Here is a 27,027-nt window from a genome sequence, read left to right as displayed (position 1 = left end):
TATGAGAATTATATTCATCAACCTGAGATCCCACAGGGTGTTAGCAGCAGCTGGGGCCCTAGCACCCAGTGTAAACTTTGCCATTTTGAAAAGGAGAGATTACAGAGGTTCACAGCAAACCATTTTCTAGCTTCTTCCTGGGATGACAGTAGGTTTTGCATTTTACTTTCCAAACTGAATCGTTGTTAAAAATAAAATCAAGCTCTTTCAAAGCTGGGATTTGGAGAAATTAAAATCCCAAAGGCATTGAAATGTTGCAATATTTTCTATCTACGTTCTTCTGTGCTGTTTACCTCACTCATTATGATTTATCACAAACTTTCTCCTTAGAAATGGAGTGACAAAGACAGGAAAAGAACAATCCGGGAGTTAAATAATTGAAACAAAATATCACCGACTCGTCTGGTCTCACCTTGCGAACGCCTCTGCCAAGGTCTTCCCCGTAGTTGGTCCCAAGAATTTCAAAGTGGACGTTGGGATTTCCCCCATTCTCTCCGAACTCCAGGTCACCAGTTAGACCACTCACACCACCCTGAGGGCCGGAGAAGAAGCACGATAAAGTTAAGGAGAAGGAACTGAGATTTTCCTCACCTACAGCTACTGGCCGATCATCTCTTGATGTGGTCAGTTCTCGAGTTCGTCAAGATTTAAGGGGCCTCACTCTACCTGCCACAAATAAACAATAGTATCTGAGTGCTTACTATGTGTACAGAAAGCACTGTATTAAGCACTTGACCCAACAGAGGTCAAAGAATAGAAAGGAGTGTAAGAAAATTGAGCGGTTTCCAAAACACAACACTATCCATGAGTTCTGCCCTGGGAGGTTTGGACAACAATGTGATTCGTGGAGTCCTTTACTGAGATTGAATCAATTGACAGCAAAACCCTCTTCCAGTTAGGACTGTTGAAAATCTTGGAACTCATTTATCTGTTATTCATATTTAGTGAACACTTACTGTGTGCTGAGCACTGCACCAAGTTCTTGGGGGAGTACAATATAACAGAGTTGGAAGACAAGTTCCCTGCCCACAGGGAGCTTTCTGTCATGTGGGAGATGAACTATCGTAATCCAGATTACTTCCTGAGGTCTCTGCCCTTTGACTTCTAGATCTCTGAAAACCTGAAAAGGCCAGGAATCGTAAGTAGGCAGCATGGCATAGTGGATAAAGCACAGGCCTGGGAATCAGAAGGTCATGGGTTTGAATCCTGGCTCTTACACTTATCTGCTGTGTGACCTTGGGCAAGTCTTTTCACTTTTCGGGGCTTCAGTTACCTCATCCATACAATGGGGATTGAGACTATGAGTCCCACGCGGTACAAAGACTGTGTGTCCCAACTGATTCGCTTGTATTCACCCCAGTACTCAGTACAGTGCCTGGCACATAGTAAGTACTTAACAAATACCATAATTATTATTATTATCACATGTGACTATGGAAGGCTCCTGTTTCTCTTTAGCGTGAAAAGCTTTAAGTTTCAGAATTCCAACTTTTCAGTTCTACCTCAGGATACTAACTCAGTCCTCAAGACTGTAAACTCGTTATGGACAGGGAATGTGGCTGCTTTCCCAAGTGTTTAGGAGAGTACACAGTGCAAGGTCATTCATTCATTCATTCGCATTTATTGAGCTCTTAATGTGTGCACAGCACTGTACTAAGCCCTTGGGAAGTACAAGTTGGCAACATATAGAGACAGTCCCTACCCAACAGTGGGCTCACAGTCTAGAAGGGGGAGAGGGGGAGGTCACACAGCAGACAAGTGCTCTGTACACAATAAGCACTCAATACATACCAGTGATTGATTAATACTCAATGCAGCTTCATGGTTTCAAGGTTGAAGCCCATTGCTTTCTGGTTTACCATCTTGCTTTGAAGAAAAGTTATGTTCCACTGATGGACAGAGCCAAGCAATCAACAGGCAGAGCAAAGGCATCATTCAGATGACCAGGAGAGTCAAAACCTTAAAACTGGATCAGTAGATATACTACTAGTGAGCCCAGAGAATTGCTAGAGCCAAATTATGCAAGCCAGTCTCTTCTTCCACAGCTCCAGGCGGGTATGAAGGATCTACCTCTGTGGGTGGGATTTAAATCCCTTGGTGCCAGACCCATTTCTACAGTGGATTCACCCAAAGTCTTCTGCCCCTGTGGCTCAGATTCAATTAATTAACCTAGAGGTCTTACCACAGTGGGAATTCTCCTTCCCTCACTGGCTGCTAATTCTAACAAAAACAGCTATAGAAGGTAGTGGTCAGTTCTCCCTAAAATGACTCCCTGGGAACATTTCCAGGTGCTTGAGACAACAGGTTTCTTCCTTTGCCTTAGACGCTGATCAGCCCCAATACCTAGAAATACTGGAAAATGTTGGAAGACTTTTGCCTCTGACAATACCATGAGGTACAGCTAAAAGAGATGGCTAATCCAACAGAAAGGTCAGGCCTTCATCTTGGAGAGGCAGCCTCGCCTAGGAGTCTGCAGACTGGGGATATAATCCTGGCTCCACTATTTGCCTGCTGTCTGATCTTGGGGAAGTCAGTTGGCTTCTCTGTGTCTCAGCTGCGCAGTGGGAATTAAATATCAGTACTCCCACTTAGACTCTGAGCTCTATGTGAGACATGGGCTGTGCCTGTTCTGCTTATACTGTATCTACCCCTGTATTTAGCATAGTGCTTGACACACAGTAACCACTTAACAAATACCACTTATGATTACCACAATAGCACCTGTCATTATTATTATTAGTAGTAGTATTATAATTAGTATTCTTTGGTCTAGGATGTCTCAGCCCCAAGACGTGCTGCCTGGAACGGAAAGAAAGCCAAATAAATCTGTGATTATGGTTGAGATTTGGCTGATAGGAGTTTTAGTTCCATGCTAGTTTTTGATCTTCTAACATTCTGTGCCTTGGTTTCCCATTTGTAAAACAGGGCACACAGTGACTTTGAAGGGTGGGAAGGTACTTCAGAGCTCAAATCCATAATGGTTAGCATTCCTCTGGAACGATGGGAAATGGATCACTCCACATTTCACGTTGGCCTTTTTAGGGTGCTTAGAATTCACTCCAGTGCAATAAAAAGTTGGCAGGAGAACAAAACCTTATTCATGGTTGTCTTACGTTAGGGAAAACATTCCCTTTCTGGGGAATTATTTTCATTTTTGGAAAAAATACCTTGGGAACACCCTTCCCTATTCCTTTATGGATGTCAACCTGGCTGTGATTTCCTCCCCATTCTCCCCATGGGAGCTCCTCACCCACCTCCCATGCTGTTATGGGTCTTTCTTAGGTAAGTGCCAGACATTGAATCCTGGGTCCCAGCCAAGGCATAGATTGCTCCCCTGCCCTGGCTGGACTGTGTTCCCCCAAATTCTGTGGCCTTCATCCCCCAGTATCTCCTCCAGCACCCAGCAAGCACTATATGCAGATGGAGCTGCCAGTCCTGGCACCACTGTAGGCTAAGAATGGCATGGAGCAGCCCAGACCCTTTCCCCTGCCAGGGATCTGCCAGACCCGCAACAGGACTGACAACCCCTGGCTTCCCAACAAAGCCATTCTGTCCAGACGTGAGGTGTGTCAGAAGGAAGCCAAGACCCAGCCGCCAAGATGCACATTTTCCATTTCAGAAAACCCTTCCATCATGTCCATTCATCACGGACCCAATCGGTGCCTGCTCCTTTGGCTGTGGTTGATTAGCCCTGGCTTTGCCTGGTGCACTGGACTGACTACTGATCTTTGGGCAAAATGAGGAAGGAAAAGGGGGAAGAGAGTAGGTATGTGAATGAGTTGATGGGAGAAAGAGGAGTGAAAAAAAGGCAACAGAGTACTGATAAAGAGGGCAGAGTGGGAGAGAGTAAAGAGGAAAGAGAAGAGAGTAGAGGATCCAGAGTTGATGTGGTGACTGTATCTCAATGGAAATTGAGATTCATTCATTCAATCGTATTTATTGAGCACTTACTGTGTGCAGAGCATTGAACTAAGTGCTTGGGAAGTACAAGTTGGCAACATATAGAGATGGTTCCTACCCAACAGCGGCTCACAGTCTAGAAGACCGCGCTCTTCAGCTACTTGGGACCAAAGTAGTTCTAACAGCTAATCAGTGGGCAACTACCAACCAAAAGTCTGAAACATTTGTGGGGAATGAAACTGTAAGAAAATGGATAGATTGGACTTTAGGAATATAGGGCAGAATTGAAGCTTTGGCGTGGAAGTTACACAAATGACCCTGGGATTCTGGTAGAGATATAAGTTTCCAGAAGCCATTCAGAAGAAATAGAGATTTAGTTTCAGAAAAAACCATGAGCAGGTACAGGTTTTTCTAACATAGGAGAATTGTTAAATCTCTCAGAGAAGGAAAAGTAAGATGTAGTTATTTTGATGAGCAAATGTCAAAGACCTCATTCATTCAATCGTATTTACTGAGCACTTACTGTGTGCAGAGCACTATACTAAGCGCTTGTGATAAATAGGTCAGAAATGGGAGCAGAAGGCAGCTTCCATAAACCCTTGACACAGTAGACTTTTATCTGTAAACCTTAGACATAGAGCTGATAGCACTGCAGAGTAGCAATGCTGCATTATAAATGGTTTTCATTGGTGTTTATGTAAATGGGATGATCCTTTCACTAATGAGTTTTTTTTATGGCATTTGTTGAGCATTGACTTTGGGCCAGGCAGTGTACCAAGTTGCAGGGGTAGATACCGGATAATCGGATTGGACACAGCCTCTGTCCCACATAGGGATCACAGTCTAAATTGGAGGGAGCAGGATTTAATCTCCATTTTACAGAGCATTTTACGGATGAGGTAACTGAGGCACAGAGAAGTTAAGTGATTTTCCCAGGGTCACACAACAGGCAAATGACAGAGCCGGGCTATGAACCCGCGTCACCTATTTCCCAGGCCTGTGCTCTTTCCACTAGTCCATGCAGCTTCTCCATTCCACCTAGAGAACATCGGAGTTGCTACCTCTAGACTGTAAGCCCGTTGTGGGCAGGAGTCATCTCTAATAATAATAATGATAGTGACAGCATTTATTAAGCACTTACTATGTGCAGAGCACTGTTCTAAGCGCTGGGGAGGTTACAAGGTGATCAGGTTGTCCCACGGCGGGCTCACAGTCTTAATCCCCATTTTACGGATGAGGGAACTGAGGCCCAGAGAAGTTGACTTGCCTAAAGTCACACAGCTGGCTATTGGCAGAGCCGGTATTTGAACCCATGACCTCTGACTCCAAAGCCTGGGCTCTTTCCACGGAGCCATGCTGCTTCTCTCTTTATTGCTGTATTGCAATTTCCAAGTGCTTAGTACAGTGCTCTCCACACAGTAAGTGCTCAATAAATACGATTGAAGGAATGAATTCCTTAGTTCTCTCCACTCATTGGCAGGGATCTTTTGCTGAGAGTTCCTCATCTCCTCAATCACCTCAGTGGAAGAGGGTTGGGGGCACTTGGGTAGGAGCCCTCAGAAATCCAGGTGAATTACTGCAGTGAAATTTGGTCTACAACAATTGGCCATGCTGGGGGTTAGCTGGGGTTTACCTTTGCCATGGAATAATAATAATAATGATTATATATACACTGGCAGTGGGAATGGGGTAGTTTTTAAGATTGGAAGAGGAGTCCAGGTGATCTCTGATTCTTCAGGACTTCATTCTTACAGAACCAGGAAGGCTCTGGAGAGCCTTACTGCTCTCCAGAGTCTCCCTGGGAGAGAGAAGTGCTCTTGCCACTAGGACCCTGAAGCAAACCGCATGTGTGTCCTGGTTTTCGCAAAATTCGACCTCTAGGAAAAGCAGCAGAGAAGCAGTGTGGCTCAGTGGAAAGAGTGTGACTTTGGGCAAGTCACTTAACTTCTCTGTGCCTCAGTTACCTCATCTGGAAAATGGGGATTAAGACTGTGAGCCCTTGTGGGACAACCTGATAACCTTGCATCTCCCCCAGCACTTAGAACAGTGCTTGGTACATAGTAAGTGCTTAAAAAATACCACAATTATTATTATTATTATTATTAGGAAAGGACCCAAAAGCGGTTTGAGATGTGGGGGAGATAATTCCAGATTTCTAAAGTGGGGTTACTTCTTGTTTCTTGTTAAGATAAAGATTTTGTGGGGTGAGGGAAGGCAAAGAGTGAATAATCATGATTTTGAGATCTTTTGGAAGACCTGTGACATGCCCAACAATCAGGTGGGGGCTCAGCTTCTGCAGGCTGTTTCCTTCAGGACAGAAATGCATAATAATAATGATAATAATCATAACAATTAATAATAATGCCTAATAATAATGATAATAATAATAACAATTAATAATAATAATAATGGTATTTGTTAAGCAGTTACTGTATGCTAAACACTGGAATGGATACAGGCTAATCAGACTGAACACAGTTTCTGTCCCACAGTCTAAGCAAGGTGGGAAAACAGGCACTTAATCTCCATTTTACAGATGAGGAACCTGAAGCACTGTTCATTCATTCATTCATTCAATCGTATTTATTGAGCGCTTACTGTGTGCAGAGCACTGTACTAAGCGCTTGGGAAGTACAATTTGGCAACATATAGAGACGGTCCCTACCCAACAGTGGGCTCACAGTCTAGAAGGGGGAGACAGAGAACAAAACAAAACATATTAACAAAATAAAATAAGTAGAATAAATATGTACAAGTAAAATGAATAGAGTGTGACATTCCATGACTTGCCCAAGGTCACACAGTAGGCGAGGGGCAGAGCCAGGATTAGAACCCAGGTCTAGGTGCATGATTATTGTGGGAAAGAGTGTTACCTTCTTGATGGTGTCCAGCATGGACCGGCCTCCTTGCCAGGGTTTGGAGCTTTTACGGATGCAGGTCAAGCTAGCCATGCTATGCCATTTCCGGTCCTCCAGCTTCTTGTGGAAAGCGTTGGCCAGCAAAAGCACCGTGTCATAGATGTAGAGGTTGGAAATCTGCAAAACATGAGAAGTAGAACTTTGGATTCTGAAATACCCGCTGTTGACTAGAGTAGAATTCACGATAGTGTGAATTCTATTCACGGGAAGCAGCGTTGCTCAGTGGAAAGAGCCCAGGCTTTGGAGTCAGAGGTCAGGGGTTCAAATCCCGGCTCCACCAACTGTCAGCTGTGTGAGTTTGGGCAAGTCACTTCACTTCTCTGTGCCTCAGTTACCTCATCTGTAAAATGGGAATTAAGACTGTGAGCCCCCCATGGGACAACCTGATCACCTTGTAACCTCCCCAGCGCTTAGAACAGTGCTTTGCACATAGTAAGCGCTTAATAAATGCTATCATCATCATTATTCCCCCATCTTACCTCCTTCCCTTCCCCACAGCACCTGTATATATGTTTGTACTTATTTTTTACTCTATTTATTTATTTTACTTGTACATATCTATTCTATTTATTTTATTTTGTTAGTATGTTTGGTTTTGTTCTCTGTCTCCCCCTTCTAGACTGTGAGCCCACTGTTGGGTAGGGACTGTCTCTATATGTTGCCACCTTGTACTTCCCAAGTGCTTAGTACAGAGCTCTGCACACAGTAAGCACTCAATAAATACGATTGATTAATTGATTGATTGATTCCTCGCCAAGCTAGCTTTCTTCCTCCCTTCAAGGCCCTACTGAGAGCTCACCTCCTCCAGGAGGCCTTCCCAGACTGAGCCCCTTCCTTCCTCTCCCCCTCCTCCCCCCTCCATCTCCCCCACCTTCCAGGTTCTTACCTCCTTCCCTTCCCCACAGCACCTGTATATATGTATATATGTTTGTATGTATTTATTACTCTATTTATTTATTTTACTTGTACATATTTATTCTATTTATTTTATTTTGTTAATATGTTTTATTTTGTTCTCTGTCTCCCCCTTCTATACTGTGAGCCCACTGTTGGGTACTGACCGTCTCTAGATGTTGCCAACTTGTACTTCCCAAGCGCTTAGTACAGTGCTCTGCACACAGTAAGCGCTCAATAAATATGATTGAATGAATGAATGAAGTCACTTAACTTTTCTGTGCCTCAGTTCCCTCATCTGTAAAATGGGGATTAAGACTGTGAGCCCAAGTGGGACAACCTGATCACCTTGTATTCCCCCAGCGCTTAGAACAGTGCTTTGCACATAGTAAGCGCTTAATAGCATCATTATTATTATTATTGTAACCTCCCCAGCGCTTAGAACAGTGCTTTGCACATAGTAAGCGCTTAACAAATACCACCATTATTATTATTATTATTGCAACCTCCCCAGAGCTTAGAACAGTGCTTTGCACACAGTAAGGGCTTAATAAATGCCATTATTATTATTATTATTATTAATAGCCTCAGCTGCCACGGCTAAGGGGTTTGAAGTTGGAGAGGTTTACTTTGAGAAGCAGCATACTTTGAGAAGAGTGGTTTGAGAAGCAGAGTAGTGGATAGAGCAGCAGCCTGGGATTCAGAAGATCATATCTCCACCACTTGTCTACTGTGTGACCTTGAGCAAGTCACTTCACTTCTGTGAGCCTCAGTTACCTCATCTGTAAATTGGGGTTTGGGACGGTGATCCTCACATGGGACAATGACTGTGTCCAACTCAATTTGCCTGGCACATAGTAAGCACTTAACGAATATCATCATTATTATTATTATTACTTGCTGATTTTTTCCACTCAGGCTTTCAGAGGATGAAACAGAATGGAGGGGTAGAGAGCTGGAGAGGTTAAGCTGCATTTCTCGCTGAGAAAGTACAGCATTTTTCATCTGAAAGCACACTCAAATAGCCCAAGGGCCCACGGCTTAAAAACTGGAAAGGCGAGTTGAATAATCTTTTTTCCAAATAGTCCAAGATGGGTCCAATTTACATTTCAGATGCTTTGTAAGAGGAGTTTCAGTCCAGGTTCTGTAGCTAAAATGCTGATTAAAAACAGGGAATTATGTGCAGGCATGGATTTAAATGCGTGTGTAGGTGTGTGTGTGTTTATGGGTCTGCTCTGTTTGTGTGTATGTGTGTGTTTGGGGGGCGGGGGAAGTGCATTGGTGGGATGGGGTGGTGGGTGGACAGGGCAGATCCGGGTTTGGAACCCTACTGCACTGATCCAGATGTGGAGCAGCTCTGCTCAACACTCCTCAAAAATCCTCAGGAAGTGATGCTGGAATTCAGTGAAAAGGAGTAAGCCATCAATGGAATCCAGGTCAATTGACTCAACAGGACCAGGCATTTTTCTCCTCCTGCAGAGTAAGGGTTGCTGTGAGTCTACTTTGACTGCACTCTCATTTACAGATACACTTAGACCCTGCCGGAACCTGCCCTATAGCTGTCGTCAACATTCCCCTCCTGAGACCCACGTTGTCCAAAGTGGATGAAAATCCACCACTTAGGAACCCTGCACCACGGCTGGATCTGGGCGGCCACCGTGAGTGCATTAGCAGGTCAATCGGCGGCAATCTTACTAGGAACATTTTTTTCTCCATTTTCCTTTCCTTGTTTCAAGGCCGCTGCTCCTCAGGCCACAGATGGGGCAGCCATTTCTGAATCAGCGGCATCATTTTCAGCAGAGTGAGGTGGTATCCTGCAAGCTGTAAACTCCTTGAGGGCAGGGATCCCAATAACTATACCCAATATCTCTATTGTACTACCCCAAGCCTTTAGTACAGGGCTCTTCACATAAGGAGTGCTAAATAAAATATTATTAAGTGGTACCCAGGGAGGACAGGCAAAAGAGCACCCTTTAGATCAAATACACTCCAATTTGTTAGACTCCCAGCTCCTCACTACTGCAGGGTATTTTTCTGTCCTTTCCATTGTAACAATACTGCTTCCTGAACATACACATAGACACTGAACACTAAGCAGCATGGCACAGTGGAAAGAGACCGGGCTTGGGACTCAAAGGTCATGGGTTCGAACCCCGAATCTGCCACATGTCTGCTGTGTGATCTTGGGCAAGTCACTTAACTTCTCTGAGCCTCAGTTACCTCATCTGTAAAATGGGGATTAAGACTGTGAGCCCATGTGGGATAACCTGATCACCTTGTATCCCCCCAGCACTTAGAACAGTGCTTTGAACATAGTAAGCGCTTAACAAATGCCATCATCATTATTATTATTATTATTAACTCATAACACAGGTTTCTCTTATTTTTATATTTATTAAAATATTGCTTACTATGCATCAAGTACTGCACTAAGTGCTGGGAAGATGCAATTTAATCAGTTTGGATTGGATTGCAAAATGGGGATTAAGACTGTGAGCCCGATGTGGGACAGAGAACGTGTCCAACCTGATTATCTTGTATCTACCCCAATGCTTAGTTCAGTGTCTGGCCCATAGTAAGGACTTAACAAATACCACAATTATTGTCATTATTATAGTTAGTTGGATAATGTCCCTGTCCCACAGGGGGCTCACAGTCTAAGTAGAAGGGAGAAGAGCTATTGAATCCCATTTTAGAGTTGGGAAAACGGAGGCACAGAGAAGTTGTCACTTCCCCAAGGTCACACAGCATCCAATTCACAGAGCCAGAACTAGAACCAAGGTCCTCTGACTCCCAGGGCTGTGCTCTTTCTACTAGGCCATGTTGCTTCTTTGTCAAGTGGCCTCCAATTTGACCTTCAACTAAATTTCCATCCAGAGATTTCCTTGATCACTTTCCCTTTTCTCTATTTAGTCTTTACTAACCCTCCTGGAGTGTGAGAGGTTGGCAAGAATTCTCTTTCTAAATAGGGCTTTCATTGGCCTAGGGCTTGATTCGTTGGGCCTCGTTCCTAGGGCTCTGGACTGTGAGCCCGTTGTTGGGAAGGGACCTTCTCTATATGTTGCCGACTTGTATTTCCCGAGCTCTTAGTACAGTGCTCTGTACACAGTAAGTGCTCAATAAATACGATTGAATGAATGATTCGTTTATCATGAGAAGAATCTTTTCCATCCTTCCTCTCTCCCCCCTGCTTCTTATTCTTCTTCCACAAACAAGCAGGGAATGCAAACACGGAAAATCGTTTCCCTTCACAGCCATGTTCACGTCGGCTTTGTCCGGGGAAGGTGCCAGCATAGACCCCTGGGTATTATCTCATCACCTCGTTGGGCTGGATTATGTTCGCCTTTGCCAATCCTGGGGAGAAACTATCTTGAAAACCCTGTGGGATGCCAGGGATATGGCACAACAGTCCACAAATCTATTCTAGAGTGCTTAAGCCTTGACGTCTCGGCTTGAGAGAAATAGGGAACGTGTATAATTGAAAGAGATTCATTTTAAGATGTTGTATCCTGGGTCCCTCCTGTATTCTTTGCAGATGATTTGTAGTTGGTGGGGATGTGTGAGGATATGAGGAAAGGATGGAAGACTGGTAGGCTTGGCTTTAGACGGTACGCCAGGTAATTGGTCTCCTCAGGGTGGCATGTGGCTGGGCCTCCTGGGTCATTCAAAATGTCTGACATTCACGCCCAGAGTCCCCACTATTCGCCTCTGATGATGTGCATGCACAAAGGCCATATTTGTTTCACGATCTCCCCCCACCACCCCTTTTTCCTGAAATAATAAGTGTCTCTGCTACCAGGTCTGTTTGAAAATAATTTTTTCTTTATTCAGCTGGGTGTTGGGGAGTCAAATGGGGTAGGAAAGTAGCCAAAGAAAGGAGCAGCAATAGAGGCCTAGCGGGTAGAAGCCATAGGTGTTCTCGGAGTTAGGCATGGAAAGCCTGGCTTGGGACTCATCCCTATCTACCTAGCAGCAGCCCAGGTACTGACCCCTGGCTGTTCCCTGAGGGGGAGGACAGGCAATGAATCCCCATTTTACAAATGAGGAAACTGAGGCACAGAGAAGTTGTGACGCCCAAGGTCACAAGCAGGAAAAGGGCAGAGCCAAAATTAGAACCCAGGTCCTCTGAGTCCCAGGCCTGTGCTCTTTCCAGTAAATCATGTTTTCCTTCAGGCTGTAAGCTCATTATGTGTCTGTTATATTGTACCCTCCCAAGTGCTTCCTACTTAAATAAATGCAATCGACTAAACTGACTATCTGTCATCTATGCCCTTTCACTGCCCTAACCGGTGAAGGTTGAAGACCATTGCTTCGATGCTGCTTGTCTGACAATCTTCACGGAAAGACTTGATTGTTTGTGATCCTGTGTTGTTGCTTGATGCGCCAGTATTTCACCTAAATGACACAGGGTCTGTCCTGTCCCTTTCCCACACCTATTTAGGTTCTGAGCCCCCCGTGGGCCAGATACCTTGTTTGATTCAATATCCTTATACCTTTCTCCACCACTTACAACTGAGCTTATCACAAAGTAAGCTCTAGATAATCAGAAGAATAACTGCCTTCTGCTCTGTCTCTGAATTACGGAGTTTGTGGTAGGTCCGGGACTCACCGCCATTAATGAAAGTAGGTTTAATGGTATGACTGCTTCGGATACCTTTCGTTTTGTCTGCAGCTTGATGCAATGCTGGCATTACATGCTGTCTTTGTGTTTCTCAGAGGACACACTAGGTTTCTTCCTTCTGTTTTCTACCTCAATCATATTTTTTGAGCGCTTATTATGTGCAGAGCACTGCGCTAAGCGCTTGGGAGAAGTACACTATAACAGCGTTGGTAGACATGTTCCCTACCTCCTTGTCTAACCTTGCATTATCAGACCCAGACTTCAGTGACGCCATTCCATTATCTTAGCAGGGACCTCTAAGGCTTGAAGAATATTATCTGTGATGGCAGGATGTACTAAGGAATATGTGGTTAAGTGACAACTCTCTCATCTACTATAAATTATACTTAATTGCATTCCCTCTTACTTAGACTGTGAGCCCTATGTGGGACAGGGACTGTAACCAACCTGATTAACTTGAATCTACACCAGTGCTTAGAACAGTGCTTGGCACATAGTATGCACTTAAGTACCAGAATTATTTTTATAATTTATTTATGCTTCTACAACAAAGGATGAGAATAAGGCAGTCAAGTTAATTATGCAGAAACTCTAATTTAACGTAATGTTCAATCAATCAGCAGTTTATATATATTGAGTGTATATTCTGTGCAGGGCACTGTACTAAATGCTTGACAGAGTATAATAGTAGCCACCCTCAGAGAAGGAGCATGTCCTAGCGGATAAATAGACCATTAGCCAATAGTCAGAAGGACCTGGATTCTAATCCTGGCTTTGCCACTTGTCCGCTGTGTGGCCTTGGGCAAGTCACTTTACTTCTCTGTATATCTGTTACCTCATCTGTAAAATGGAGAGTAGGACTGTGAGCCCTATGTGGGACAGGGTCTGTGTCCAACCCAGTTATCTTATTTCTACCCCAGTGCTTGGCACACTGTAAGCACTTAACAAATATGACAAGTATTATTATTATTACAATCTAGCGGGGAAGACAGATACCTAAGAGCAGGTAAAGATGGGCAGTTAAAAACTGCCTGCAAAAATGGTACTCAGGACTGATAGTAAACATACCTCCATGTTCTGGGAGAAAGGATCCTTGGGATCACACAGTGATGAAGATATTCGATGACTGCCACGGAAACATCGTTGACTTATATTCTGAGGTACTGGAAATGTCTGGCGAATAATCGTTAGCCTTCCAATGGACCTTCTCACTAGCTCCTGGACATCGGCATCATTTATTTCCTGGTAGGAAAGGATAGATGACTTAGAAATATTTAAATTCAGCAATGGCAATACTAAGTCATTAAAGAAAAAAGTACAAATGAGGCAAAGGTCACTCTTATTTTGTCATACTAATGTGGGGTAGTAACGTGTGCAAATTCCAGGGCTACATGTTTGGTAAAATAGCTGAGTCACTTAGAATGGTTCATGGTATTCTGCCTGTGCCATCCAGATCTCTGAAGAATCCAAGAAATGACTGAAATTTCATCAGGACTATACGTTCTTCTCTACTACATTGTCTTTCATCTGAGAAAAGTGTTATTTGGAGCAAAAGAAAAAAAGAATTGAATAGGATTACAGGAGAGTAGATCACAAATTTACGCTCTGAGGGGCTTTAACACCTTCAGAAGGCCACCATGTAATAATAATGGCATTTATTAAGCACTTACTATGTGCAAAGCACTGTTCTAAGTGCTGGGGATGTTACAAGATGATCAGGTTGTCCCACGGGGGGCTCACAGTCTTAATCCACATTTTACAGATGAGGGAACTGAAGCCCAGAGAAGTGAAGTGACTTGCCCAAAGTCACACAGCTGACAATTGGAGGAGCCGGGATTTGAACCCATGACCTCTGGCTCCAAAGCCCATACTCTTTCCACTGAGCCATGCTGCTTCTCTGTAGTGTAAAATAATGCTATTTTTTTCCATATGCAATGACTTGAGAATTTTAAAGCTGTTAAAAGTCAAACTAAGAGCTCATATTGGTTTCAAATTGCTCCTTTTAGCTCTGGGACTTTGAAAGCTGTGGTCAGTAGGAAAGTGCCCTTCCCTCCTTTTCTACCCACTCCTACTGGGTAGAGAAAATTGTTCCTCCAGGACCTCCATGTCTCTCTCTCTATATATATATACACACCTGTGAGGCTTCACATCAGGACCTCACCCTCTCCCTTGGAATAGGATTGGGCTAATCCATCATCATCATCATCAATCGTATTTATTGAGTGCTTACTGTGTGCAGAGCACTGTACTAAGCGCTTGGGAAGTACAAATTGGCAACATATAGAGACAGTCCCTACCCAACAGTGGGCTCACAGTCTAAAAGGGGGAGACAAAACCAAACATACTACAAAATAAAATAGAATAGATATGTACAAGTAAAATAAATAAATAGAGTAATAAATATGTACAAACATATATACATCCATCTTCACTTATCAGGAGAGAATAGAGTTACATTTGCCTTTCTGTGATGAAAGTCCTACTTTCACCTCTCATTTAATGTCTTTTAAGTCATTTTAAAGTTTTTAAGTAATCTAAAAGTGCCTGATGTGAGATGGAAGGCAAACTGGCAGCAAACCCAGCCTTTTGGGGAGTTTGGAAGCTTAAATCTTCTCCGGTTCTGCCAACAGTTTGAATTTTCTGGTTTCTGCCAGCAATAGGTGAGGGAGTCATGAGAGGCAGAAATAATAACAAACCTTCCGCCCGATGTAGTTAGAATAGGTCCGTATGAAAATGATTGGTCTCATAGCTCACCCCCTCCAAGGGAGATGGGTTTCTGGACTAGCGTTTTTTACCCTTGATCTTTTTGGGGCTAGGACATCTTTAGCCTCAGTAGAGTTTACTGGGATCCAAAGAACAGAGTCCCCAAGAAGTAAAAGACTTTGCTGATGCAGTTTTTGCTACAGTGAGAGTGCTTCAGGCTTAAAATAAAACCTTATGATAGGAAAACTGGCAGCTAAGTTTCCACCCAATCATTTTTCCTACAAGGGCTATCAAAGAACATGCTCACAGAGTGTTTACATTTCCATTTTCTGTGATTCTTTTAAACATCTTGTCTTAGAGTATGCCATTCCTTTAGTATCCAACCGTTATTTATGCTTTTTATGCAATATAGATTTTCCGCAAGCAAAATAACACCTGGCATCAGCTGTGTCCAGTGTAATAGCTTGTATTTCTGGTCCATCAATCCTTAATGTACCGTGGATAATGTTTTTTTCAGCTTTAAAAGGCAGTCTTTTCATTTAGCCTGTAACATTTCACTAGCTGTAAAGAAGAAGTTGCTTCTCTGGCAAAATATAGGTCATTTTTTTAAATCTATGTGCACTATAATCACAAAGGAGAGCGAAAAAGAAGCTTATTAATACTGTCCTAAGCCATACTTTTGACTAGAATGCTTACAAGAAAGGTCAATAATGATAGTCAACATGTAATTGGCTCTTTGTTGCAGATCTTGCCTAATCTTGCTCTCAGAGGTTTTCTTTCAGAAAGCAGTGTGGCCATATTCCCATCACATATGCCTAGCTGTAGCTCTAAGTGGTTGCAATGCAAACATTATTAGATCAAATCATGCAAAATGCTTGGTCCCACTGCAACTCTTCCTTGCATTGTAATTAGAATTGACTCCTTTTGCTACATTCTGCTGTTGCTACATTTCACACATATCATGCATTGTTTGGCACATCCACCGGGCAGGAGAAGGCCAATGGATTTTTCATTCCAAGCCTGTGTACCCAGTGATTTTTCTCCCTGTTTCAGTCACTGGCTTTATGTGCAATGAAATCTCCTATGAGGATCAGCTTGTCTGCATCAGAACTGCATCTTGCGTCTGTTTAGATTTTTAAAGAATCTTACTCCTAATTTGAGTCATCCCAGTTGGGGCACATGAACTGATGATTGGAGCCTAGAGCTCTGGTTTAATAGGTAATGGAGGGTCATGAGTTGCTCATTCAAACCTCTGGGCAGATGAGAAAGCTTGAAACAAGTGGTTGTCTGATTGAGGAACACACACCTGTGAGCCTTTCTTCAGGCGAGGGAGAACATTCCAAAAACAGAAAATTTAGCACCAGTTTCTGCAAGCTGCACTTCCGCAGGAAGTCCTGCTTCACTCAGTACCAAAATATCGATTGTATATCTGGCTAACACCTGTGCAACAAGTATTATTTTCCTTATTGTATGGCTGCTGTTCTCATCTATACATAAAGGGCTGATTTTCAATCAATCAGTCTCATTTATTTGTGGATAGAGCACTTTTCTAAGTGCTTGGGAGAGTACAATTATAACAGACACATTCCCTGCCCACAATGAGTATACAGTCTAGAGAAGGAGACAAACATTAATATAAAAAATAAATTACAGATATGTACTTAAGTGCTGTGGGGTTGAAGGGGTGGTGAATAAAGGGAGCAAATCAGGGAGACAGAAGGGAGTGGGATAAAAGGGAATTAGGGCTTAATCAGGTAGAGGTGTGCCTTCCCGTTATTCACCACTACCATTCATTCATTCAATCATATTTATTGAGCTCTTACTGTGTGCAGAGCACTGTACTAAGCGCTTGGGAAGTACAAGTTGGCAACATATAGAGACAGTCCCTACCCAACAACGGGCTCACAGTCTAGAAGGGGGGAGACAGAGAACAAAACAAAACACGTGGACAGGTGTCAAGTTGTCAGAACAAATAGAATTAAAGCTAAATGCACATCAATAAAATAATCATTCAGATTAGGCTAAATAATAATGCACAATAATAACAAAATTATTCAGACTAGGCTAAAAAGGCCACTGTTCAGTTAAAACAAGGGCATGCCAGGTCCCTCAACTGTATCTCCTCATCCCCTGATCTATCCTTCTGAGGGCTGCTCAACATTGTAACCAGCAAAGATGGGAGCCCCTGAACTAGAGAACTTCTCTTATGCCCCAAGTCCCACCACCCTTATGTACATAGCTGTAATTTATTTACTTATATTAATGTCTGTCTCCCTCTCTAGACTGTAAGCTCATTGTGGGAAGAGAATGTATCACATTGTTGTATTGTACTCTCCCAAATACTTAGTAGTAATAATAATAATAGTTAAGGTATCTGTTAAGTGCTTACTATGTTCCAGATAGCGTACTAAGCTCTGGGGTGGATACAAGCAAATCAGGTTAGACAAAATCCCTTTCCCAGGTGGGGCTCACCACTCTGAATCCCTATTCTACAGATGAGGTAACTGAGGCACAGAGAAGTGAAGTGATTTTCCCAAGGTCACACAATAAAGTGGCAGAGACGGGAACGGAACCCATGACCTTCGGGCTCCCAGGCCCGTGTTAGTCCACTACATCACACAGCTTACTCTGCATATAGGAGGCACTCAATAAATATGATTGATTGATGGAGCCCTCTGCATTCTCTCATCCGGTCCCACTTTGGACGGGGCCACATATTGCAAGATAATTGGCATCGTGCCTCAGGCCGCAGTCCGCGGCCAAGAAGCAGAATAAGTCTGGGCACCCTCCTCAGCAACAGACCACTGTGTCCTGCTTCATTTGGTAGGCCTTTGCTAGGTTTGGCACACACTGCCATGTGTAGTCCCTTACAGCGCGTGTAGCACAGTGCAATTTGAAGAATCCGGAGAGTTTACAGTGATGGTGGATGGAGGAAATGGGAGATGGAAATGAAGAAAATTGGGGGCCTGTTCACCTCAATGCATATTCTCCAGGCAACACTGTCCTCAACCTCAGGCTATGGGGGACCCAACCCCAGTACCACAACAGAAAATTCTGAAGGAGCATCGGGGTCTCCCTCCCAGTTTGTTCCCCAAACCCGGCCCCATTTTCATTTGGACTCCTCTCTTTTCCAGTCAGAAGTAAACCTTCTCAGTGCATTCTGCACCTAATTTTAGGGTTCTATCACTCTGCACCATTCATATCTACCCATCTAAATATCTGCCTTTGCTAGAAATTTGACCTAAGGTCCAGAACATCTGCTTGAGGACCCTTGTAGGGACAACATGTCTGCAGAGAGGATATTATGCTAAGGGGCCTATCAGTGTTGGTATCACAACTAACAAATGATTGATTACCTGGCCAAGCCTAGTTTTCTCATTTTTATAAAACTCTTAATGTAAAGGAAAATGCTATTGTTTGTTTCCAAGCCTCCACATCAATTTATGCCAAAATGTACAATGCTGACTTTGATGTACTGCCCTCTATAAAATAATTACTGGTGTAATAAAATTAAATAACTCTTCATAACCTATTGCAAAAGAAGCATACGGAATAATAGCTACAGCCCAAAGAAAGCAGGCAGATTCATGTTTAGAGAGTTAAACAAGTGCTCTTGGTAGGGCTTTTAGTTCCCCAGCTATACCTGAGCCCAAGGGAAATAGACAAGTACGCTTGGCATTTGGTTTCAGTGGCCATTTAATACACTTTCTATAATCCCTCTCAAACACGAGAAAAATATGCGTAATGACAAGTGGGTCCCATTTGTAAGATTTGTTTCACTTACTAACGAGAGGAGACCTTCATGAGTATCTGATGTTTTCTGGCCCTGCCTTTTAGGGACTATCACAATGATTATTGATTTAACAATGTGTTTTTAAGATTATTAACAGCAGAGGGACCCCTCTCTATATCAATGAATACATCCACAGAAAAAAATCAATACAATTAGATGATAACGATTTTTGTTATTGTCTAATAAAGATGGATAATGCCTGCAGCTCAGACTTGGCATAACTGAAACTGATCTTCCTAACTTCCCTCCTCCTCGCCTTCCCAACTCTGTCAATAACCCCATCATACCAATCCGAGAAGCCCGCGACCATGCAGCCGCCTTGACTCCCCACTGTCTTTCAGCTCTCATATTCACTCCACTGTTAAATCCTGACAATTCCTCCTCTAAAATAATTCCCAGATCCACCTCTTCCTTTTCACCCAAATTGCCACCACTCCGGCAACTAAATCACGGTTTGACTAGTGGTCACTCTTCAGTGGTCTCCGGCCCTGCAAGTATAATTAATTAATGCCCCCAAAGTTCTGTCCACCCAATAACTATCATTAGCACTACAATATGAGAAGCAGTGTGGCCTTGCGCAAAGAGCATGAGCCTGGGTCTCAGAGGACCTGAGTTCTAATCCCAGTTCTGCCTCTTGTCTGCTGTGTGACCTTGGCAAGTCACATAACTTCTCTATGCCTCGATTACCTCAACTGTAAAATGGGGATGAAGACTATGAGCCCTTTATGGGCCGACTGTAAGATCGTTATGGACAGAGAATGTTCTATTATTATTAGTGTACCATCTCAAGTGCTAAGTACAGTGCTCTGCACACTATAAGTGCTCAGTAAATATGACTGACAGGAACTGTGCCTGAACTGATGATCTTCTATTTAGTCCAGTACAGTGCCTGGTACAAAGAGCTTAACAAATACCACAGTTGTTATATATTCATACCCATTCTCAGTATTTATGTGTATATGTGTATTTAATTTTAAATTCAATTATTCAGTCTATTTCATGTAACCATATTCCCTCTACTAATTTCTCTTCATTCTTCCTCCTGCTCCCTTATTTGCAAATAATTTTGTATGCGTGACTCCCCCATTGGATTGTAAGTTCCTTGGGAGCAGGGAACATGTATTTTGCCTTCCGTTGTACATTTCCAAGTTCTTAGTACATAGGTTTGCATTCATTAAATACTCAGAAATCTAGATCTAGACCTCCCAGTTGGCAGCGGTGAGAACAATGGTGTTAATAGAGAGTTTGAGAGTAGGCCTGGATGTTTTGCTATACCTCAAATCTCCCGGAGCTGCAGGTGGTCAATCTGAATCTGACTCTGAGGCTGGATTTGTGGTAGGAACTTTCTATAATAATGCTAGTTCTAGAGAGCTTAATCCCTGGACCCTTTCCAGTCTCTTTCCTTCCATAAACACTTTCATAAGATCCAGATACAAACAGGTGCACCTTTGCAAGCACAGACAGACACGGATACACATGCTCACGGAACACCCACACACATCTCTCAGAGAGAGGATGAAGAGTGAAACTAGAAGAAGTTGAATAACTTTCCCTAGCAAGTTTTGCCCTGTAAACTACCCCCTGCAGGATGTGAATCAGTCAAGCCAGTCAACGTCTGGCAGCTGCCATTGTTTCTCGGGTCCTGAGATTGATTAAATTGTATTTTTCTAGCTGACCTTGGGAATTGAAGCTGACATTACTGGTGGTGGGAGCTTATCTGTGCATTCGGGTATGTCTCCTGGAAGCCACTGTGTAAAAAAGTCTGTCTGCTTCACCTCCCATCCAGTTGTCTACTGCTATGCCACATCACTTGAGGTTTTGCTTCACTGAGCCTCTAAAGTGTTTACTCTGTCCAGCTGTTCCATGATTGTGCCATTTTATTTCACCACTGAGCAGCAGTTGGGTTTCCTAATGTTCTCCATTCTCCTCCCATGATCCACCCAGTGAAGGTAATAATGAAATGAGCACCAGCCTAGGAGTCGGAAGGACCTAGGTACTGATTCCAGCACTTGGGAGAGCACAATGTACCAGAATGGGTAGACACGTTCCCTGCCCACAATGAGCTTAGAGTCTAGTGAGGGAGACAGGCAGTAATAAAAATAAATAATGGATTTTGTGCATAAATGCTGTGGGGTCGAGTGAGCATGAATGAAGGTTGCAAATCCATGTAATGATGATGGTGATGGCATTTATTAAGCGCTTACTATGTGCAAAGCACTGTTCTAAGCGCTGGGGAGGTTACAAGGTGATTAGGTTATCCCACAGGGGGCTCACGGTCATAATCCCCATTTTTGTAGATGAGGTAACTGAGGCACAGAGAAGTTAAGTGACTTGCCCAAAGTCACACAGCTGACAGTTGGCGGAGCCGGGATTTGAACCCATGACCTCTGACTCCAAAGCCCGTGCTCTTTCCACTGAGTCACACTGCTTCTCAAAGGTGCAGAAGGGTGTTATTTATTTTACTTGTACATATCTATTCTATTTATTTTATTAATATGTTTTGTTTTGTTCTCCGTCTCCCCCTTCTAGACTGTGAGCCCACTGTTGGGTAAGGACCGTCTCTATATGTTGCCAACTTGTAATTCCCAAGTGCTTAGTACAGTGCTCTGCACATAGAAAGCACTCAATAAATACGATTGATTGATTGATTGATTGACGCAGAAGGGACTGGGAGAAGATGATATGAGGGCCTAGTCAGTGAAGGCCTCTTGGAGGAGGTGTTCCTTCAGTAAGGGTTTGGAGGTGGGGAGAGTGATAGTCTGCCCAATGTGAACAGGGAGGGCATCATATCTGAACTCCAGTGCCATATTGGTCCCAAACTCAGTCTTTGACTCACAATACTGGCACATTAGGATTTCTTGATTCAGTTTCCTACCTCCTCTTCTGGACAATTTGCAGGTCAGGCCCACTGGAGCAGGTTGGAGGGTGCTTGCAACTGCATGGCCTGAATCTCTGCCAACCCCGCTGTTGGGTAGGGACCATCTCTATATGTTGCCAACTTGTACTTCCCAAGAGCTTAGTCCAGTGCTCTGCACACAGCTGGCGCTCAATAAGTACGATTGAATGAATGAATGAATCAGGGCTCAGCGTGAAGGGGGACCATCGATGGGAGTGACTCCCTTTCCCTCCCGACCTACATTTCTACAGCAGAGCCCCAACAGCATGGCCTAGTGGGAAGAACTGGAGCCTGGGAGTCAGTGAAACTGGGTTTTAATCCTAGCCCGGCCACTTGCCTGCTGTATGACCTTGGTGAAGTTACTTATCTTCCCTGTGCCTCAGTTTCCTCATCTGTAAAACAGAAAGTCAATACCTGCTCTCTTTCCAATTTAGACTGTGTACCCTATGTGGGACAGGGCTATGTCCAAACCTGATTATTTTGCATCTGTTCCTGCTCTTAGTTCAGTGCTTGGCACTAAGGACTTACCAAAATTGGAGTTATTATCATCTCACAGGAGCAGAGGGATGGGGGAGAAGAGAATGAAATTCCCCAGGTCACCTTCCTATGAAGTGAGACAGAACTGCGCTATCCTAGGCCCTAGAGCAAGTGCTCCTTAGAGAGCTGCAGCATTTTACCTCCCTGATAAGGTTGGTTTTTTGGTTTTTTATTATATTTGTCAAGCACTTACTGTTTGTCAGGGTCTGTACTAAGCGCTAGAGTAGATACAAGTTAATCAGGTTGGATACAGTCCCTGTCCCACCTGGGGGTTAACAGTCTTACCCCCATTTTTACAGGTGAGGGACCTGAGGCACAGAGAAGCAGCGTGGCTCAGTGGAAAGAGCACGGGCTTTGGAGTCAGAGGTCATGGGTTCAAATCCCTGCTCCGCCAATTGTTAGCTGTGTGACTTTGGGCAAGTCACTTAACTTCTCTGTACCTCAGTTACCTCATCTGTAAAATGGGAATTAAGACTGTGAGCCCCCTGAGGGACAACCTGATCACCTTGTTACCTCCCCAGCACTTAGAACAGTGCTTTGCATGTAGTAAGCGCTTAACAAATGCCATTATTATTATTATTATAATTAAGTGATGTGCCCAAGATCACACAGCAGAAAAGTGGAGAAGCTGGCATTGGAATCTGGATAATCCTGAGTCCTAGGACCACGCTGTATCCACTAGGCCCCACTGTATCACCAGTTTGGTGATACCGGTTCTAAACCCTGGGATTCCTGGGATCTGCTTCTGCTTAGGATTTCAGAGTCACTAGTTGTGTCAGTGTTCTTGAGGCTCAAAACAAGTGGTGGCCGTTTCTCTGCCATTTGGATGCAATGAGGAAAGCAGAAATTGGCTTAGGAAGGGGCCTTGACATCAGAGGGGTATTTGCCAAAACTCTGAGGTGGGTAAATACTGGGATCAAGGCATTGGTTTGTTCGTTCACTGTGGGCAGGGAACGTGTCTGTTATATTGCTGTGTGGTACTCTCTCAAGTGATTAGTACAGTGCTCTGCATGCAAGTGCTCAATAAATACGATTGATTGATTTGGATCAAATCTATGTAACAGGTAACAGATCAGGTGACAACCTGATCACCTTGTATCCCCCCAGCGCTTAGAACAGTGCTTTGCACATAGTAAGCGCTTAACAAATACCATCATTATTATTATTATTATGTAAGCAAGCGATCGCCTTTTAGTAGCATGCTTTCTGGTCTCTAATAATTCCAGGTTTGAACATTCACTTTCTGATTTGTAAAAGGAAGACTATGGGGCTTACTCTTCATCATAACTGACAAGGAACTGGAAAGGACCCCAAACTGGAAAAAAAAAAAAACCCTAAAGTAACTAAACCAGGGAGCAGAGCAGATCTTAGAACAGTGCTTCGCACATAGTAAGCGCTTAACAAATACCAACATTATTATTGTTATTATCTCCTAAAGTCACAGCATAAACCTTCGTCCCTGCCTCTGAATATCTTCCACCATTGACACCAGGCAACATACTTTTGTTCGACAAGTAGGTGGTACAACAGAGCTGTGCTTTCTTGGAAAAGACAACAGCATCTTCTTAGCATATTTTAATTTACATAATGAAAATCAAACGACAAATCTTGTTTCCAGAAGGTGTGACAAATCCACAACAGATTCACAAGCGCTTTGGATTTCTTCAAATGGCACGACGGAGCCTCGAGATTAATTTATCAACACAGGGTTAATGCAAAGCAGGATCTGCATTTGCAATGGTAGATTGCATTTCCTAGACAATGCAGAAAACGCTGGACTACTATGACAGGTTAAGGAAAGTTCATATTAGCACTCTTTGTATCTAGAGCTCCCTGCTCACTGACCCTTGGATTCTCATTCTCGGGCTTCTCTGCACAGCTCATTTGGAAGGTTTTCCTTTCTAATATCCCCTTCATTTCATCAACTGTTTTTGCAAAAAGCTCTCCCTGGATTTGACAAGTAGATAGATGTGTTTGTTCGCAGAGAGGACAGACTTCACTTTTCTGTTGATCCATATTCATACATTTCACTCCTTAATCCTGGTGCCCAGAAGGGGGAGTGGATAAAAGTTTTAGCGGCAACATTTTAATATAAATGGAACCCAAGCTTTTCTCGGGGGAGGGCTCACTGGGCTCACAGAGAAGCGCTGCGTTGTTGAAAGGGACAGCCTCCAAAGCCTGCAGCTTGGGCCAAGAAAAGAGCCTACAGATTCACAGCGGGAAGAAGCTTTCATTGGTTTTATTCCTAGGGAGCCCTTTATGGGAAACGTCAACCTACTGCTGCTCGCAGCATCCCCACAGCAGGCCGAGATTTCGCTCCCCATCCTGTTTCCTCTTGGCAAAATCAAGACCAGTCAAAACAATGTCAAAAAGCCCGAGACAATCCGGTTCAGTTTCAGTTACCTCATTGATGATGATCCAGTGACAGTCAAAAGCCACTAAATTCGTCTCCACGACCTGGAATAGAAAATAAAACGATCATCAGACAATATCCTCCAAGAAGCTGCAACTCAGCAGAATGGGTGGTCTCTTGAAAAGGAGGACGGTGGACCGTGGGATCGGAAATGACCGTCACTGGTGCCTTTGAGGATGGCAGACCTTCCGCCAAATGGAGCAGAGACACTTGTGGTTTTGTTTCTCTCGCTAACTCGATGTGGAATAGAATTCATAGAGGGCATTAGCGAGGAAATGTTTTAAGTGACTTAGCAGAAACAGAGAGAATCATTTCCGAATCATCCCTGTTTGGAGGGACACAGGTGGGGAAGAGAGGTGAAGAGTCAGTTCTAAGCAGAAAGAAGATAATAATAATAATAATAATAATAATGGCATTTATTAAGCACTTACTATGTGCAAAGCACTGTTCTAAGCACTGGGGAGGTTACAAGGTGATCAGGTTGTCCCACGGGGGGTTCACAGTCAATCCCCATTTTACAGATGAGGTAACTGAGGCGCAGAGAAGTTAAGTGACTTGCCCTAAGTCACACAGTTGACAATTGGTGGAGCCGGGATTTGAACCCCTGAGCTCTGACTCCAAAGCCTGTGGTCTTTCCACTGAGCCATGCTGCTTCTCCTGATCAGATTGAACATTCATTCATTCATTCAATCGTATTTACTGAGTGCTTACTGTGTGCAGAGCACTGTACTAAGTGCTTGGGAAGTACAAGTTGGCAACATATAGAGACGGTCCCTACCCAACAGTGGGCTCACAGTCTAGAAGGGGAGGAAGGAACACTAAGGAGGACCCCACAGTAAGGCATTTTTCTGGTAACCCTGACTCTCTGAGGTTGGGGGCAAACTGTGGCCCTGTTCAGCTGTCTGGTCAGAGTGGCTGAAGTGCTGGGAGCTTTAGGCCTCAGAGACCCCTCAAAGACAGTGTGGCTTAGTGGATAATAGCACAGGCCTGGGAATCAGAAGGATTTGGGTTCTAATACCAGCCCTGCCACTTGTCTGCTGTGTGGCCTTGGGCAAGTCCCTTCACTTCCCTGTGCCTCAGTTACCTCTTCTGTAAAATGGGGATTAAGACTGTGAGCCCCTTGTGGGACAGGGACTGTGTACAACCTGATTAGCTTGTAATCCAAGTGCTTACAATAGTGCTTGACACATAGTAAGCACTTAACAAATGCCATCTTCATTAATATCAATACTAATATTATTATTATTAAAGGCCTGGCATGGGTAAGGCAGCTGGATCCCAGCAGGTCCTCAAAACTAAGAGCTCCTTTTCACTCCTGTTCAGGGGCATCAAATATATCCGATGATCATTAAAACAAAAAAAAAAAATACATTTTGGGAGGATAGCCTTTAGATACAGCATCTCGATTTGTTCATTTTAATGTAACTTTGCAAAGTTCCTGCCCTGGTGGACTCATATCAACCAGCATAACAATGCGTGGTCAAGTGTTCCAGGACTGATGTGTTATTCACTGCAGACGTGAACATTGCATCACATCAGATTGGGGAGTGGAAGAGACAAGATCAAGGGGCTGAAATAGGAAGCTGTGCTTTGTGCCTCTGAGCCAAAACTTAGGAAACCTCTGCCTCCATATAAACCATCTGATTTTCAAACCCCTCTCAGTCAAGCCAAGGTGATGGAGCTAAAGTTTGGTAACCTATGGGATCCCTAGTCTGGGAACCATAATAGCATCTTCCCAAGAGGATTACAGTGGTGATCTAGAGTTTGGTAACCTAGGAAACCCCAATCTGGGAGGTTCTATCTAATAGCATCTTCTCCATGGGCATCCCAGTGGTGGTCGTGAGCTCAGTAATGTATGGAAACCCCAAGTAGCGGAGACAGAATTAGAACCCAAGTCCTCTGACTCCCAGGGCTATGCTCTTTCCACTAGACCATGCTGCTTCTCTCCTCTTTTTCTTTTTGTTTGAGTTGAAACCCAGTGACGACTGGGCAATCTCCTGGATTCCACTTGGAGGCTGGTGTGGGTGAGAAATTGTTCAGTATTTCAGTTTCATACGGTTATACCATGGTGGAATCTATGGAAACCCCATCTATGGAAGCTAGACCAGCATCTCCTCCAGGGAATCTGGAGTCATCAAGGGCTTGGTAACCTAGGGAACACCAGTCAAGAAGCTAGGAGAGCATCTGCCCAAGAGACCTAATGAAGGATCTGACATTAAGGCAGGCAAGAAGGACCAAGGGAAAATATCTCCTTTCTCTACACAGGGGAATCTGCTGAATGATGTTGAAGAAACAGAGAGGTAAGATGAGCAGTGGCAAGTATTGACTGAGTGAGTGGTGGTGAACCCTAGG

General features: G+C 43.7%; 1 protein-coding gene across 2 annotated transcripts in view; it reads right to left on the bottom strand.

Annotated features, from left to right (window-relative positions):
- The window catches only part of GRID2 (glutamate ionotropic receptor delta type subunit 2), a 924,709-nt gene that overhangs the window by 262,664 nt on the left and 635,018 nt on the right, over positions 1-27,027 (bottom strand). For both annotated transcript variants that reach the window (XM_038755327.1, XM_038755326.1), the window contains exons 5-8: positions 24,666-24,719; positions 13,402-13,575; positions 6,774-6,935; positions 413-532 (exon numbers count right to left, since the gene is read on the bottom strand). In XM_038755327.1, the coding sequence (XP_038611255.1) occupies positions 413-532; positions 6,774-6,935; positions 13,402-13,575; positions 24,666-24,719 (510 nt within the window). The remainder of the gene's footprint in view (positions 1-412; positions 533-6,773; positions 6,936-13,401; positions 13,576-24,665; positions 24,720-27,027) is intronic.

Source organism: Tachyglossus aculeatus, chromosome 12 (assembly GCF_015852505.1).
Source record: "Tachyglossus aculeatus isolate mTacAcu1 chromosome 12, mTacAcu1.pri, whole genome shotgun sequence".
Classification (NCBI taxonomy): Eukaryota; Metazoa; Chordata; class Mammalia; order Monotremata; family Tachyglossidae; genus Tachyglossus; species Tachyglossus aculeatus.
The sequence above is the reverse complement of the archived record's forward strand: the minus strand, read 5'-3'. Positions and strand labels throughout refer to the sequence as shown.